Genomic DNA, 18246 nt, shown 5'->3' with positions numbered 1-18246 from the left:
TGGGGTGTGGGGGCCTTCTGAATGCGGTTACTGATATCTTTTGGGTATATGCTTTGCCTCTTATGTTGTAATATGGTGACTTATTTATCATTTTTTAGGCCCCTATAGATGTTTAATTTATTAACCATATTTTACATTTGCTGTTTGACAGCAGTCTGCATCCCTCTAGTTGTGGTGTAACTATAACCCCCAGCATGCCTTGCCCACTAGTGGTGGTTGGAACATGTTGGGTGTTGTAGTTCCACGGCAGCTGGAGGACGACAGTATTGTGTAGAAGATAGAGATGTCAGAATGCAGCTCATATGAGAAATGTCATTTGTTCCGGATTATCGGACTAGTATATAAGGGTTAGCAATAATTAGTATGAGGGTATGTGTAGTTTGGAGGATACAGTTGGGGAGGGGAAATTCTGGGACTTGTAGATTTACAAAATAGTGGAGATGCCCCCTCCCTGCATCCCTCTACAAGGGTCTACACCTGTGATGGCTAACCTCTGGCACTCCAGTTGTGGTAAAACTACAACTCCCAAGATGCCCACGTGCTTGGTTGTTCTCAGAACTCCACAGAAATTAATGAAACAACCAAGCACGTGGGCATCTTGGGAGTTGTAGTTTTATTACAGTAGGAGTGCCGGAGGTTAAAGGAACCTGTCATCAACTGTACGCTGACCTCACTGAGGGCAGCATATATTAGTGACAAATGCTGATGTCAGCGATGTGTGTCACTCATGAGCTAATAGTAAGTGGTTGCCGAGAACCAGCATCATAATCATTGCAGCCCAGGCCTTGAGAAGAGTCACATCTACTTGAGAAGAGTCCTGGTGGTTATCCATAATCTCCTGCTCTCTCACCCACCTGCTGATCATTGGCAGATCTCTCCTAGAGAGAAAAGACTGACAGACATCAGCAGGTGGGCGGCAGAGCAGGAATCCATGAATAACCAGGACTCTTTTCCAGGCCCGGTCTGCAATGATCGTGATATTGGTTCTCAGCAACCACTTTTAACCTATAAATGACAGACCCCTGAAATCAACTTACCTGTCTGTAGTTTATGCTGCTGTTAGTATGGGCAGCATAAAGTTGATGACTGGTTCCCTTTTAACCATCACTGGTCTACACCAACTGACTGCAATAAGGGTTCACATAGTTTAGTTTCATGGATTCCTCTAAAAATGTATATACTTTTTGGTCTGGCCAGATTCTGTGGCATTTACTGCACAATTCTATCCATATAATCTATGCATTAATAACCTATATAAGACCCCCATACTGTGATGGTGACCATGTATATGCTCCTATATAAACATTAATCAGGTTAGCGGTACAGAGCGTCATGGCTTCCTTCTATAATCGCCTTATATTACAATTATATTCAGCGGGAAGCTCACAGTGCATGAGTGTTAGCGGTTGCTTACCTAGCTGTTACTAAGGGCTATTGCACAAGAAAATACAATTTTTTTTAAATATTTCTTCACCAAAGGAGTTTTTTAAGCGATTTATCATTGAGAATACTTCTCACCTCAGAGGCAGCCATTTTATGTGCACATGAGTAAATTGTTTATACATGTAAGGCTGGGGTCATTCCCGCCCCTGGAAGGAGACTCCAGCCTTAAACTTCCTTAGTTATATCAATTGCTCATGAGCATGGGTGACAAAATGGCTCCTCAATGCCTTTTTACTTTCCTTCGTCATCCCCATGACTATTCTGAGGAAAGTTACAGCAGGGGATGCTCTATGCTTTGCCTTCATGTTCATTGACTGTCTTTGTAGATGGCTACAGGCCGTGTATCTTGTATCACTGAGTGAATTGGGGGGTTCCACGTGTTACACATCCATCTGCATTAAAAGGGGTCCTGTACTTTTGTCTTTGCTGTTGCACCTGAAGTAAGCGGCCATGGCTGCCCTCAGCGGCTTCCTGCATTGGAAACACTACGTCATCAGTTATGTGTTCCCTATGGAGGTTCCTTTTACATAACGACGGACTGGTCCATCATGTACTGCCCCTTTTAATTTTTATGAAATGTGTCTCGCTAATGTTTTATCACTATACAGAGTCACAAGAGGTGTCAGAATGTAATGGAAAATGGCGGACCACTGTTCTAGTAACTAAAGGAGGGAATTTATTATGAGAGGAATTTTTCCCCAGTCTGCGTTCCTGTCCTTTTGTTCCAAATGACATTTGATAAATTTGGTGCATCTTTAAACAGTTTTGTGAAGATGTTACCCCATTTCTTTCCTTTTTATTCCACGGATTATAAATCTGGCGCACACCTAATTAGTATAGCTAACCACACCCCTTTAGCAACCACTTTTCAAGTGTGGCGTAAAATCACAAACAGTTGTGCGCCAAAATCAGATTTTATATATTTTATTTTTTGTCACTAGAATTTCCTAAGGAAATGATTAAATTCCCTCCTCGAGGCAGAACATGAGGCCTCGTGTATAAAAACTAGGGCAGCGCAAATGTGGAACGGTTGCCCAGAACAACCAATCTGAGAAGTGTTTATTGCTAGTTACAAAATAGAAGCAGTGTTCTGATTGGCTGCTGTGGACAACCGCATTAGTTTATACGTACAAGGCACAGCTGGTGTAGTACGAAGAATATTGTGCAACTTCCCTGACATATGACACACACCTGTGGGGGAAGCTGTACTGGACCTCGCAGCAGTTTAGCGCACGGTATTGGCAGTCCTGGTTCAGCTGCTTGAGATCCATTGGGTTAACCTCTTAAGGTAGGTCCACATCACCGTTTCATTTTCTGTTCTTCTGATTCATCAGAAAACAAAAAAACGGATCCTTTAATTTAAGCATCAGTTATGCACATTTTGCATCCGGTTTAGCCATTTCCGTCTGAGATACGTTATTTTAGATGGGGGGGAAAGTCCTCCACAAAGTACTTTCTTCCGTATAAAATAACGGATCTCATTCAGAAATGACTAAAACGGGTGCATACCTAAGCATAAGGGCTCATTCACACAACCATTTTGCAGATTGTGTTTTCCCTATTTTTCGGACATGTCAGAAGAATGAAAAGGGGAACTGGGATGTGACCCTACTATTCTTACATGTCTATTTGTTTGTGTGCTCCTCACATTTCAGCACATGGAGTGTTTTACATTGTGTTTGCGTTAATGAGGTTTTCTGGTAGAAAAACATTCTATAGTGCTGACTGTGCAAAAATAAAAGCAGTACTCGCCTCATGGATCCCTTACCACTCCTGTACTGATGCCGCTCTCTGCTTCCTGGTTCAGAGATGTTGTTCTGACACGGGTAGGTGACCGCTGCAGCAGTCATCACATGCCCCATGTCAGAATGTCATTGTGGTGGGGTACCTGGCGGCATCCATACAGGTGCGGCGGGGGATCGGTAAGGCGAACTGCTGTTTTTGTTTGTACAGCTCCCTCAGCACTATAGATAACATATTTTTTTAACTACCAGAAAACCCCTTTAAATTTTTCATTTGTGTTCCTTTTACAACTTTTGTTGGGTTTTTAAAGTTGCTTGTTTGACTGTAATATTCTGGAGTTTTTATTTGTACATTATTAAATTTTGATTTTACTTAGAAAAAAAGGTGTGACTTAATTTTTGGTTGCAGAGCTTGGGCAGTAAGATGTTTGGTCCTACCAGGAAGACCTTCCTAGGCTAGTTACAGATGAACGAGTCCAATGCAAGAAACGCACTACGCATAGCAGGCGCCTGTTCCGACCTCCACTCCTCTGTGTGACACACCCCCCCCCCCCCCCCAGACCAGTATCTCCTGAATTAGGGTCCATTCATACTGTCAGTATTTTTACCTTTCCAGATAAACGTTCCCGTTTTTTGCGGATCCTGAAAATCTGGATGACATGAGGATGCTTTTAGCATGTCTTCCGCATTTTTGACGGATCCATTGACTAGAATGGCATGACGGAACGCAAAAATCGGACAAATAGTAGGACAGGGTATATTTTTTTTTTTTCCTGGATCCGAATAAACGGAACCCACGGAACGGAATCTGAGAGCACCATAAGTGCTGTCCGATTATTTGCGGATTCCATTGAAAATGAATGGATCCGCATAACGTTCCGTTTTTAATTGGAACGGATGCAGAACACCAAAACGGACGTGTGAATGGACCCTTATACTGACTGCATTATGTCAGTACAATTCAATAGATCTGAGGTTGGACAGAGACACACAGCTGTGTGGTCCAGTGAAAGGAGCAGTGTGCATAATGGGAAATCGTGCTTCTGTGCGTTTCTCACATTAAACTTGCTCATCTATTACTAGACTTACAATACTGCAATTTTGGTGGGCACATTCAGGAGTGGGGGGCAAACATGGTGCTGTATGGTTGGTTTACTTTAGGGGCGTTCCAGTCTGAATATGGCCATGCAGATGGGTACTCTGCAACACCAGACGAAGTGCTGATTTACACAACTGCTCGGATCGGGAATCGCTGCCTGTGTGTTGGCCACAGCTTCTGGACGACTGTGGTTCCCCTGTCCTGAACTGACTGCATCATAATGATATGATAGTCAGTTCCTATCTGATTGCGGGTCTTTCGTGCTGTACTCACATGATGATCTGGGCTGCGGGCTGTCCAGGAGCTGTGGTTGACACATGGGCAGAGTTTCCCAGACCAAGCACAGTCATGTGAATCAGTTGGCATGCACTTAGATAGTGCTGTCACAACCAGGATTGCTCAACAGTGGTGATCCCATAGAAATTAATGGGATCACCGCAACAGTCGTGGCAATCTCATTCCTATGAGATCACCGATACTTGGTGATCCTGGCTGGGACAGCTGTCGTGTGACCAGTGTAGCCGTAGCCTAAAGAATGGAGGCAGCACACCATAATACGAAGTACTAGTAACTAGTTTATTCCAGATGCCACATTTTGTCTAGGCAAAGCCTTTTTCAAGCAGGCTGCCTCCATCCTTAAAGGGAATCTGTCACCGGCTTTTACCATTTTAAGCTGGCACCATCGCTATGTTCACTAAAGTACCTTATTTCCAGCAGTCTTCTTTTTACTTTATTTTGTTTTGTAGTTTTGATATAAAAGCGCTTTTTATGATAAAACTTGCGCAGGCGCAGTACTGCCTGCGCGATCATCAACCTCCTGAGGGCAACAGCCTCAAAAGTCTCACTGGGCATGCGCCGAGCCCAGTGATGTAACCTGAGCGCTGTTGCCCTCAGGAGGTTGATGATCGCGCAGGCTGTACTGCGCCTGCTGCAAGTTTTCTGGCCGCAGACAGGAAGGACGGGGCATTTCTATAAGGTAGACTATGACTGTGGGAAGAGGCCTGGAACCGTTTGCTGGGCTGTGGGAGGTTATTTGAGGATCAGGAGGCGTTCTTGGGCACTGCAGGGGGGCGTCACTGGGCACCGGAGAGTGAAAAAAACACCCCTCTGGGCACCTTGGAGCCTCATTAGCATAACATAAAAAGCGCTTTTATATCAAAACTACAAAACGAAATAAAAGTAAAAAGACTGCTGGAAATAGGGTACTTAAGTGAACATAGCGATGGTGCCAGCTTAAAATGGTAAAAGCCGGTGACAGATTCCCTTTAAAGGAGGATTTCCATCTCTGACAATGGGGGCATATCGCTAGGATATGGCCAATTGATAAGTGCAGGTCCCACATCCTGGCACCTACAGCGAGAATGGAAAGGGGAATGTGCTGGACGGAGGACCCCTGGTTTCCCGGGGTCTGTCCACGGCCAAGCATTCTCCCCATAGTGAATAGGAATGCACTGCGCTTGTGTGCTCACTGCTCCCATTCAGTTTTATAGGGCCGACTGAAATAGCCGAGCCAGTGGTTGTCTATTTTCGGTGGCCCCATAGAAATGAATTAAGGGCAGCTGTGCAGTGCGCCCTCCACAACTTTCAGGGATCAGTTCACCTCTGGGACCCGAACCAGACAATGGGGGCATATCCTCTGAGATGGGAATACCCCTTTAACTGTTTTGGATTATCTGCATTATTTAGGGGATTTGGGCTTGCACCGTGAGGGTTGGATTACTTTGTACATCGCCTGCAGTGGTGAAATCCAGCTGCTCAAGCCCTCTTTCCAACATCTGCCATCGGGGGAGCAGAGGACACCCCATGCACTTTATGGTAGAGCGGCCCCACTGAAATCAGTGCTCCCAGCCTTCAAGTTATTAGGGCTGAGAGCGATACCAAGCACAGCCTCTATTCAATGTATAGCACTGTGCTTGGTAAGCGAAGAGAAGGCCTGTGGTGCTCACGGGAGCACCGCTGCCTTCTCAAACAGTTGATCAGTGAGGGGCCTGGGTGTCGAACCCCGACCAATCAGATACTGATGACATATCCCAAGGATAGCTTAGGCTACTTTCACATTAGTGGTTTTTGCGGATCCGTCATGGATCTGCAAAAACGCTTCAGTTACCATAATACAACCGCTTGCATCCGTCATGAATGGATCCAGTTGTTATGTCTTCTATAGCCATGACAGATCCGTCATGAACACCATTGAAAGTCAATGGGGGACGGATCAGTTTTCTATTGTCAGAAAACTGATCCGTCCCCATTGACTTACGTTGGGTGCCAGGATGGATCCATCTTTCTCCGCACCACATCGCGGAGCAGAAAAAAAGCTGCTTACAGCGTTATTCTGTCTGTCTGATGGGAGTGCAACTTAAGGCTACTTTCACACTTGTGTTCAGAGCGGATCTGTCTGGTGTCTGCACAGATGGATCCGCTCCTATAATGCAGACAATGGGATCCGTTCAGGACGGATCCGTCTGCATTATAGTTTAGAAAATATTCTAAGTGTGAAAGTTGCTCAGACGGATCCGTCCAGACTTTACATTGAAAGTCAATGGGGACGGATCCGTTTGAAAATTTACATTGTAAGTCTGGACGGATCAGTTTGCCTCCGCGCGGCCAGGCGGACACCCCTGAGCAGAGCGGAGGACAAACGGTGCCAGACTGATGCATTCTGAGCGGATCCGCATCCACTCAGAATGCATTAGGGCAGTACGGATCCGTTCGGGGCCACTTGTGAGAGCCTTCAAACGGAACTCGCAAGCGGAGCCCCGAACGCTAATGTGAAAGTAGCCTTACGGAATCCATTTTGGTGCGTTCAGTTTTGTCCCCCATTGACAATGAATGGGGACAAAACTGAAGCGTTTTCTTCCACTATTGAGATCCTATGACCTTAACACTGGGTTCACACCTGAGCGTTCGCGATGGAGCGCTCTGTACGCGCTGTAAAACGCCCAGGTGAGACCCATTCCCATAGGGAATCATTGATTTCTCCTTGTTGAGCGTTTTACAGCGCTGTAAAACGCTCAGGTGTGAACCCAGCCTAATAGTGGAATGAAAGCGCTAATGTGAAAGCTGCCTTATCTGTATCAGAAACCCCCTTAGATATGCAGCATCTCCCACTGAACCCAGCCTTCAGGGGGTCCTGTTCTCATGATTGGTGGGGGTCCCAGCAGTAGGACCTCCACCAACCTAATAGTTATCCCCTATCCACATAACTGGAATATCCCTTTAAACACTATTGCCCTCAGCTGAAGGGGGCTCTACTGCTATTCTCCGACACAGCACTGTCCCCAAGCAGGTGCTGTGTATTGTATTCCAAAAAAGACCCTATTCAGCTTATTGGATATTTAAAGACTACCTGTCACCAAAAAAATGCAATATGACATCAGCATGCGATAGAGCAGGAGGAGCTGAGCAGATTGATATATAGTTTTGTAGGAAAAGAATCCGTAAAACTTGTAGTTTCTATCTTCGCTTTTTCCACTTCCTGTGAACAGCTATCGGTACAGTTACTGATGGCATTCTGTGTATAAGTGTGCTGCAGATACAAACCGTAAAAATTACAGGTTTTACTGAATCTTTTCCTACAAAATATCTATCTATCAATCTGCTCAGCTCCTCCTGCTCTATAACATGGTGCCTTCAGATTGCATTGCAGGTTTGTGGTGACAGGTCCTCTGTAAGGATATTTTTCCATGTGCTCCAGAAAGAGCCAGTGCAAAATATCACATTGCAATCTGATGCATACATGTGGTAGAATGGTCCCTGATCCCTTAAAAAAAAAAAAAGATACCCAGCATGTTACTATTATATCTGCCATCTCTATGTGCAGACATTAGCACATTGCAATATACAGTATCTCGGACCCCTCTCCTGCCCATGCAGACATTCTTTTTTTGTCTTCTGTATATATGGCAGTTTCAGATTTTTGGGTATGCTGTTCCCTATCAGCAGTGCTTGAGTGAAGAATGTGAGCAATGACTCATATCTAGGAATGCTGTAACATGTTTCATATGACAACTGTTCTGTGGACACTGGGATAGCAGAATACTGAAGCTTCCAGCGTTAAGGTTTCCAGGAATGTTATCATTTCCCATCGGGGGCCCCAGGCAGTAGATGGTATCTTCATTGTGTTTACAGGTTAGGAGGGGGCAGTGCTGCCCGATTTGGTAATGAGCAGCTCCTATGTGCAAGGCACAGACTTTGCTCACAATCTGTTGGGTATTTGGACCCCCTGGAATTGGGGTTCTGTGACGTTCCCCACAGTGAGGAACATCTCCTGTGCAGAATGTCACCTAACCTATTGGGGCCTGGAACAGTGACCCCTGATATAAGAACTCAGCAAGTATAATATTTCATGTCACAAATCCCAAAGGGAAGAATCGTGCTGCTGTGTGTCACCTCATGTCACATCAGGACCACACCTCTAAGAGGCACACAGTGGCGCTCGGCGCATAAGAAGGCAAGATGCAGCAACAAAGGTGGCAACAGCCATTCTGTTACTTCACGTTTTACCCAGGCCACCTAATGTGTATGGAGCCTCCAGACTTTCCTCACATCAGCGGAGATATCAACTGCGAGATAAGGGTCCATTCACACGTCCGTAAGTGTTTTGTGGATCCGCAAAACAGACATCGGAAGTGTGCATTCCGCAATTTGCGGACTGCACATTGCTGACACTATCATAGAAAATGCGTACCCTTGTCCGCAACTGCGGACAAGAATAGGATATGTTCTATTTTTTTAGCGGAAGCGCAGATCTGCAAATGCGGACAGCACATTCCGACCCCATTGAAAATGAATGGGTCTGCACCCGTTCCGCAAATTGCGTAATGGATGCGGACCAATTTTGCGGACATGTGAATAGACCCTAAGGGTATGTTCTGGCAGGCCCTTCCCGTAACATGTTCCTGTCATCAACGCCGGCCGGACAAAAGCCACTGCATGCAGTGGTAATTTGTCCATCTGAAACCTGGCATTTATGCCGGGAAGCGTCCGGAATGGTAGAATCCGGCAACTGCATTGGTGAATGTATCCCAGCCCGTTACCAGAGTTGTCTGGGAACAGCTTTCTCCCTCTGCTGAGCGTGCATGTGTACAGAGGAGTTGGGAGAGAAAGCGTGTTTGGCCAACAGCTCTCTAAAGTGTATTGACAACCTAAGGGCCCTTTTACGTGGGCCAATAAAGCAGCCACAGATCAGGAATCGGGAACGTTATCTGCATTTCAGCTGGCCATACACAAGATAAAAGATGTCCAATTTCGACAAACTCTCTTTTGAGAAGCTAGCACAAATGGTCGCTTGCAATGGCGACTACAGATTCTTTGCTGAAAATTTCAGCCGCTTTCAGCTGAAACTGCACATTTATGTCACGATTGGCCAAATTCAGCCGATCATTTCCCATTGTGCTGAAGGACAAGGGAGTCAGTTTAAAAAAAATTCACTCTGGTCAGCCAGTTTAGTCTGGCATGTTACTGGTGGGATCATTCATACGAACAATCCCACCGACGACTGATCAGCTGCAACGCGACCAATCATTGTCTGAAGTGTAGCTTTGCATGCAGCAGCTATTATCATCTTGGCCCAGGTACCACCAAAACCAGCATAGAAAGGAAATATATAATCAGGCACCCCCTATAATTGAGGAACCAAGAGCTACATACCTTGTACATCTTGATCTCCCTTATTAAGTATTCTTCTTGTACTTTCTCATTTCCAACATGTACAAAATCTTCCTAGAATGATGGAGACAGTTATGTCAGCACTTATTTATGTATGTATGTATATGTATATATATATATATATATATATATATATATATATATATATATATATTTTATATACCGATAGAACCAAATGCAATTGTAAACTACAGCCATATGTGAACAATAATATCATACTGCAATTTTGGAGCCACTTCCCTTTAGTATTGCGGTTAACCTGACGTTCCAGTATGGGTCCCCTTATAGTACAGTACTATATAATACTACCTCTGATAGTACAGTACTATATTATACTACCTTATAGTACTATATAATACTACCTCTGATAGTACAGTACTATATACTACCTCTGATAGTACAGTACTATATTATACTACCTTATAGTACAGTACTATATAATACTACCTCTTCTAGTACAGTACTATATAATAACAGTATAACATCATAATTGCTTACATTACAAGCAGGAGTAATCGGCAACAGGTAAGTACTATGTAGAACACAGGTTCCTGTTCATTTGAATGGATCACATCAATCAATTTCCACTGAAGTGTATTTGAGAATCTTACCAAAATGTGATATGTCAGGTTGGATTCTTTTGACTGTTGATGGCTAAATCTACTAGGCATGATTGGCTGATCATTTAGCACTACCATTTTCAAATATGCAAATGAGCTGTTCAGTGCCCCAAGGGTGGCTTGAACCTGTTGGAGCACCAAAGTGCTGTCCTTCTGTAAAGTTAATAGTAAGAGAGATCCCACCGCACACTCAGGGTTACATGCAAATAAAATTATTTTATTGTGACATATCCTCCAATGAGTACATGGGTAATAACCGAAGAATGCCTATATTGTGACTCAGAGTCTTGACGTTTCAGTCACTTTGGACCTTGGTCACATAAGTCACGAGAGTAGGGAGGAGTATGGAGAATGTCCTTCATGGAAATTCCTGGAGGGCCCCAGTGGAACAGCGTGATCTCACTGCGGGGGAGACTGCAGGCCAGTGTCAGCGCGTTCACGCCTGTTCCACGGGGGCCCTCCAGGAATTTCCATGAAGGACATTCTCCATACTCCTCCCTACTCTTGTGACTTATGTGACCAAGGTCCAAAGTGACCGAAACATCAAGACTCAGAGTCACAATATAGGCATTCTTCTGTAATTACCTATGTACTCATTGGAGGATATGTCACAATAAAATAATTTTATTTGCATGATAACCTGAGTGTGCGGTGGTATCTCTCTTACTATTGTCTATCTGGATTGTATTCACTCCACTGAAGCACCTCACAAATTAGACAACGAGTGCAACCCAATCAATTTACTTCTTCTGTAAAGTTAGCCACTCCAGTTACGTTGCGATTGACAGGGCCAGGTGTCCTGAATCCTGCTCATACTTGGCCCAGTAATCTCGCACATGCACAGTGCAGCCTCTAGTTTAGGCGCCAGAGACAAGCTGTACTGGGGCTGGTGCACTGCGCTTGCGCAAGATTTCATTGACTGACTCCCTTTAAAGTGTCACCAGTTTAGTCTGATAGGTTGATGGTTAGAACATTTCTACAAACAATCCAAAGGATGATTGATCGCACATTGTGGCCCATCATAATCTTATGTCCACGGCGAGCTTAGGTGCGTCAGACACACGTCAATTGGCTGATTACCGGGGCATTTTGCTTTAGAGAAGGTGTTGTCCATATGGCACATCCTTTTTAAGAAACTATCATAGAATACACAAGCAGCAGGGAAAATATCTTCGTGACCAGTTTTAGATCAGAAGTACATGTTCTGGTCTATATCCGGCATAAGAAACAGGATGAGAAGACATGGCTGAGTATACAATGGATCGTAGTCAATAGGGTCAAGGTCAGAAGTTCTACATAACAGTGTAAAGGCCCCCATATCCATTAGCGTAATGTCGGCCGAACACGCCGGTAACTGTATGTTCACACGGCAGTCTAGTGTGTGGTGAGCTCCCAACTCTCCCCTGATATTTGATGTTGGGGGTGAGAAGGATTGGGTGAAGTGAATATTTTTGCCTGATCCTTTAGTTCTCCAAGGCAATAAGCCACCGCTAGAGGTGTTTGGCAGCAGCTTTCTCCCAATTCACTACACACGCACGTTCAGCCGAGACAGGAAGGAATCCAGAGAGTTTGGCCAAAAGCCATTGAATATGTAGGGCAACCATTATGTTTAGGGTGGGGGGAGGGGGCATGAGCTGGTCTTAGGAGAGTCATCCATAAGAGTAATGCAACACTGTCTGATATTCTGCCCCACTGTGATGACCAATAACAGCACAATTTTACTGCAAAATCATGTAGTCATTGGCTACTGCAGGTGTATGGCCTCACCTTGGGCAAACATTTTTCAGCCACAGGTGGACAGATTGCTTTTGTACAGCTGCTTCCAAAACTGCTTGGTCTCTGTCTTGTAGGGCGTTACCTCTGAGGCTGTAGAATTGGATTGACTAAAATGCTCACTAGATTTTTAGATGAGTATATTACCAACCCATGAATAACATCTCTTGTAAGAATATGAACTTTTCTTTTAAATATTACAAAGTTATTTCTGATGGGGCACATGTTATGACAGCTCTCCCAGGGTGTTGGCAGTTAAACACAATACCTGCATCTGGCTAGGGCATTGAGTGCGAAGTGTAATCTTGAGCTTCACTGGGTCGCCTCCATCAGAGGGTATCTAACAAATGAAATGTGTGTAACTAATAGTAAATAAGGGTGCTATCCCACATACACTGAGCTACATCATATAGTGATATAGTAAATGGTCTAATCAAACCGTAAGTCATACTGGGAAATGTTGACTTTTTTTGAAATCCTGGTTTCCCAGTAGGTAAGAAGTCCTAATTTAGAAGGGCTGCCATTTTTAGGCCTTATGCCCACAACCATATTTTCATTTCTATAGGGCCACAAAAAATGTGGACAGCACATGGATGTCATCAGTGTACTGTCCACATCCATGCAGCCCTATGTCCGTTTTAGGACAAGAATAGGCATTTTTACAATAGGGCGGGACGCACACTATATTCCTGTATTCATCTTCCGTGGATCAGCAATTTGCAGACCACAAAACAAATACAGTCTTCTGCATAAAGCCTAACATGAGCGTTGGCAAACTGATCCCGGCCTGCTTGGTGTGCGTACAGGCACAGCAGGGAACAGATAGAATATACAATGCTTTACCCTCCCATACACTAATAGTTGAGGTAGGAACAGGTGGTTCCCGGGGTGTGGACATATTTGTAAGAATTCTCCCATGGTAATAAGGTTGAGAATTACTGCCATAATGAATAATCAATGTACATGACCCAGCAGGTTTTAATCGCTAGTAGTAAGTACTAGCTGGAACTCCATGCCCATGGTTATCTTCTGTATTACTGAAGTGCTGATGTACCACCAGAATTTCCACTCCCTGCATTTTAAAAGGGAAGATCAGCGTTCTCTCCCTGATTTAGATCCACTATGTCCATTAATCTGCAGACCATTAGAAAATGACCCTCCAGTTTCTTCTTTGTTCAGCTTGTGTTGACAGAATGTTGGGGGTTTCAAGGACTTTGGCGAAGCAGGCTAGAGGGCTCCAGTTATCACTTTGAATGGTTATGTTTGGCCAGATTATAATTTAAAGGCCCCCATACTATCAGCCAAACTCATCGAGAACTACAGGTTTGGCCAACAGTCTATGTGTGTGGAGACCTCCAGACGAGTAAAGTGAATATTCTTACCCAATCCTGTTGTTCCCCCAGGTAAATGGCCACCTCCAGAAGTGTCTGGCATTGGCTTACTCTGCCCTCCCCATAGAATACACTTACATGTCTGGCTGAGCCAAACGTGTATGGGAGACTTGGGAGAGATAGCTGTCGACCAAACAATCAGTCAGCTGATGACTATTGAATGTGTATGGCCGCCCTAACTCCAGAGGTGGGCTGACAGGACATGGGCTAGATGCATGTCAGTACGTTACTATCTTGATGTTGACAATTACATGTAGGCCTAGGGCAACAAACAGAATCCTTACCCTTGGAGCAGTAAAGCTGAGGTTTCTTCTACCCTTAAACACTGATTAATGATATAGCAATTCAATACTGTGCTCATCTAAGGACCCTTTACATAGGCTGATAATTGCCTAAACTATGGTCGCATATACAATCGTTCACATATTCGGATTGTCCGTTTGGCCATTTCTGTAGGCAGCACATCACTGTGTACACGGGGAGATGGGCTGCCAACAAATGATCAGTTTTATGTGCACATAAAAGATGTGGTCGCAGGCACCTTTACACGGGGCAATGATCTGGAACCAATGTTTGAAATGGTGATTGTTCGCCAGATTATCTGCCGGTATGAAGGAACCCTCAATCAATGCATCTCAAGCAAACTGCTGATCTGCAAAACACAGATACCGGCCGTGTACGTTCCGCATTTTACGAAACGGCCAGCCCTATAATAGAAATGGCTATGCGGACAAGAATAGGACATGTTCTTTCTATTTTTCAGGGCCACGGAACGGCCCCATTGAAATGAATGGGTCTGCATACACAAACATACAGTTGTCTGAATGAGGCAGGCTAGACAACAGCTGTGCCTCCCTCTGTGCTGATCATTGTACCAGCTGCTCCACCTATGTGACCTTCAACCCCATTCCTCAGGCTGGTAACCCACCCCATATGTAGACCTAGAGAAGTCGGATTTTGCTGCATGCTATTTGGGAAAATCCTCTCCATTTTAAACAAACTGGAACACAAATGTTAATAGTGACAGTCTTTCTACAGCACTGCTGGATATGTGGGCGCTATAGAAGCAACGGGAAATATAATAGACAGTTTTGACCAGCATTTTCATGTGACAGAGGGGAGGATAGATCGTAAATGTAAGCGAAATAGTACGCCAGCCACGGACTGCTGCAGATGTGTCTAATTTATGATGAGGCGTTCGCTAATTTATGAGGCGTACGGCCACGCGGTCAGGTTTCCTTATACAGTTTTGGAAGCCAAAATTAGGAATTAATTCAAGAAAGAGAAGTCGTATCTATTATATTTTCTCTCCTTTTAGGATCCACTCCTGATTTTGGCTTCCAAAATTGCATCAGGAAACCGGACCGCGTTTTATTAGAAAATACAGCGTACACATTATCATAAATTAGACACATCTGAGGCAGTCCGTGGCTGGCGTACTATTTCGCTTACATTTGCACCTGCTTCCAAATGGCAATCCGCAATGCACGGGCATCGGCCATGTGCTTGCCATTTGCAGATGCGGACCCATCACTGCGCGATCTGCATGTTCTATTTTTATGGTGCGGAGGCACGGACCAAAATCCCACAAAAGCCATTCGTAGTGCCTCTGCTCTAGATCTTATGGATTGCGGACCCATTCAAGTAAATGATACGGAGCGGACACGGCCGGTGCCCATATATTGCAGACGCGCCGTTTGCAGGCCGCAATACTGTGCATGAGCCCTAAATTAGGGGTCAGAAGCCTCCATCACTCCAGCTGTTGTGAAAAGACACCTCCCAGCATGCACACTGAAAGGCGTTGTCTTGCTTCAGCAAATGACATTTATTATGTAGAGAAAATTAATACAAGGCACTTACTAATGTATTGTGGTGTCCATGTTGCCTCCTTTGCTGGCTGGATTCATTTTTCCATTGCATAATACACTTTTATTTCCATGGTTATGAAAACCCGCGCTCTCTAGCAGCAGTGGTCACGCTTGCACATCGGAAAAAGTACCGACCTCTCTGGTGGCCAGGGCCACCATAGTGCACATAGGTCAGCACCTTTTCCTATAGTGTTTAAGCACGGCCACCGCTGATGGACTGCAGGGTGGCTATAACCATGGAAACGAGCAGTGTATAATGTGATGGGAAAATGAATCCAGCCAGCAAAGGAAGCAACATGGACAATCACAGTACATTAGGAAGTGCCTTGTATTAACTTTCTCTACATGATAAATGTAACTTGATGAAGTGAGACAACCTCTTTAATCAGTTGTTCTCGGAACTCCCACAGAAGTGAACGGAGCATGTTGAGAGTTGTAGTTTCACAACAGCTGGAGTGCCTGAGGTTGTTGAACCCTGCACCAGACGCATACTTACCAACACTGTTGTGGAGCACATGAGCCTTGATCCATCAATATCATAGCAACTGAGGACCGTCAGTTATGGCCAGGGCTCAGATAATCTGTCTCTGAAAAATAGAGACAGACATCTTGGATTTCAGGATGCCCGATCCTTTTGTTCTCAAGAGAGATAAACCGTTGCCAGAGATGTCTGGCAGAGGTTTATTGCCCTCTCCCCGATTATAACACATGCTAGGCCAAGTGGGTATGGGAGAAGTTGGGGAGGGGGGTTGTGTTGGAAACAGAAGGGTGCAGCCAGCCTTACTAAACAGGTAAATTTATCAACTGGCTATGGCCTTATGCACACGACCATATGTATTTCCACAAATTGCGGATCCACAAAATACAGATACTTGTACGTGTTGCATACGCATTTTTTGCGTATCCATTGACTTCCGTAGGTTTATGGTCCACATTTTACACCCAAAAATAGAAAGGGCATTCAGATGTGCAAAGCACACCGATCATCCTTGTGCTTTCCGCATCCATGTGTCCGTTCCGCGGAAAGATACTATATGTCTGCAAAATGCAGACCACGGACCCACTGAAGTGAATTGGTCGGCCCCCAAAAATGCGGACGGCACACAGACCGTATCCTCATTTTGCGAATATACAATTTGCAGACTACAAAACGGATTCAGTCGTGGGCATGAGGCCTAATACGGAATAATACGGTAAATCTGCCTTAACCCTACGGAAGTGCCTACAGCTAATGAGATTAAGACAACTGTAATCTGCATCATACGTACTTCAAGACATTAATCCATTATCTAGAAAGCAATGACCCGGAGCCCACGCCTTGCTCATATGCTCAATGCTTTGTTCTTCTATCCTAGCTTTAGGCCATCAAAAAACGTTGTCCTGCAGAAATACTCCCCCATACCATAAAGGTAAAAATTGGTTTCACTATCCTTCCCCCCCCCTGGGACGAATGCTAATGTGTCACTAAACAGCCAGCCACAGGCACTGCAGCCATTAGCATCACCCTGCAATTTTACCCCGCCCGCATTTCAAACTATCAGATACCATCCTTGTCCCGCCCGGCCGCAGGGCAATGGAAAGTGTGAAATCTACTGCAAATCCGCATCATTTCTGCACCGGAAGTCACAGAAACAGATATGTTGTTAACTATGAAATGACGCAACATATTAATAACTTCCCATCGCCTATAATAGGGTTATATTAGTAGGCTATGTGGTTTTTGTGTCCATGTATGTGACTGTGATACCGTGGCTGCGCATGCGCTGGCTCTATGTAAACTATGGCACAGATTTACTAAGGCTAAGTTCACATATGTGATGTGAATTCTGGCAGCTTGATCCGAGTTCACCATATTCGGCTGGGGCCACGCACCAATGTCTACAACTGGTATCTGGCTGCTTTCTGACATAAATGCCTGCTTTCGGCTGGACAAAAAGTCCTGCATGCATGTTAATATTATGGATCTGAAATTCCACCCACCCCCATAGAAATCTTCGGACCCATGATGTATCTGTTTCATATAAAATTGTTCTATGGGATGCCACATGTTGGTAGAAGTATGGTGTCTATGAGAGAATATGCTGCTGTATGGAGACAGCAGATATGGTACACGGGGTCCTTACGGATCGGTATAGCCGCTATTCACCGATAAACAACTTACCTGGCCCGGCTGCCCAGAGAAAAACATTATGCCGCCATTTGAACATACAAATCATTGAGCTCTTCTACTCCTTAAAGGGAACCTGTCACTGGGATTTTGTGTATAGAGCTGAGGACATGGGTTGCTAGATGGCCGCTAGCACATCCGCAATACCCAGTCCCCAATGATGAGCTCTTCTACTACTTAAACTATAAAATAGGCAATTGGTATCACAGATAAGTGTCACAAGGTTGTAAACATTTATTTTAATTTTACCTCTTTGCTGGACGCCATCTTAGTACTTTCAGCACGACCGCAATGATATCTGTAATCAAATCAGAAATCAGTTTAGTAAGAAAATTATTAAAGGACTTGTGCAGTGCAAAAGTACTGATGACCTATGCTCAGTTCGGCGGGGGTCCGACTCCTGGTAACCCTGCTGATCAACTATATGAAGGGGTGAAGCCACTTGTGCTCCATTCACTGCTATGGGCCTTCTAAAA

At 44.6% G+C, this 18246-nt stretch overlaps 1 protein-coding gene across 4 annotated transcripts in view; it reads right to left on the bottom strand.

The window, feature by feature from the left end:
- Nucleotides 1-18246, bottom strand: part of IFI35 (interferon induced protein 35) — a 74005-nt gene that overhangs the window by 42000 nt on the left and 13759 nt on the right. For 2 of the 4 annotated variants that reach the window (XM_044298355.1, XM_044298357.1), the window contains exons 2-4: nucleotides 18020-18068; nucleotides 12613-12684; nucleotides 9934-10005 (exon numbers count right to left, since the gene is read on the bottom strand). In XM_044298355.1, coding sequence (XP_044154290.1) covers nucleotides 9934-10005; nucleotides 12613-12684; nucleotides 18020-18068 — 193 coding nt within the window. The remainder of the gene's footprint in view (nucleotides 1-9933; nucleotides 10006-12612; nucleotides 12685-18019; nucleotides 18069-18246) is intronic. The other 2 variants (XM_044298358.1, XM_044298356.1) reach the window with 1 other exon arrangement.

Source organism: Bufo gargarizans, chromosome 6 (assembly GCF_014858855.1).
Source record: "Bufo gargarizans isolate SCDJY-AF-19 chromosome 6, ASM1485885v1, whole genome shotgun sequence".
NCBI lineage: Eukaryota > Metazoa > Chordata > Amphibia > Anura > Bufonidae > Bufo > Bufo gargarizans.
The sequence above is the reverse complement of the archived record's forward strand: the minus strand, read 5'-3'. Positions and strand labels throughout refer to the sequence as shown.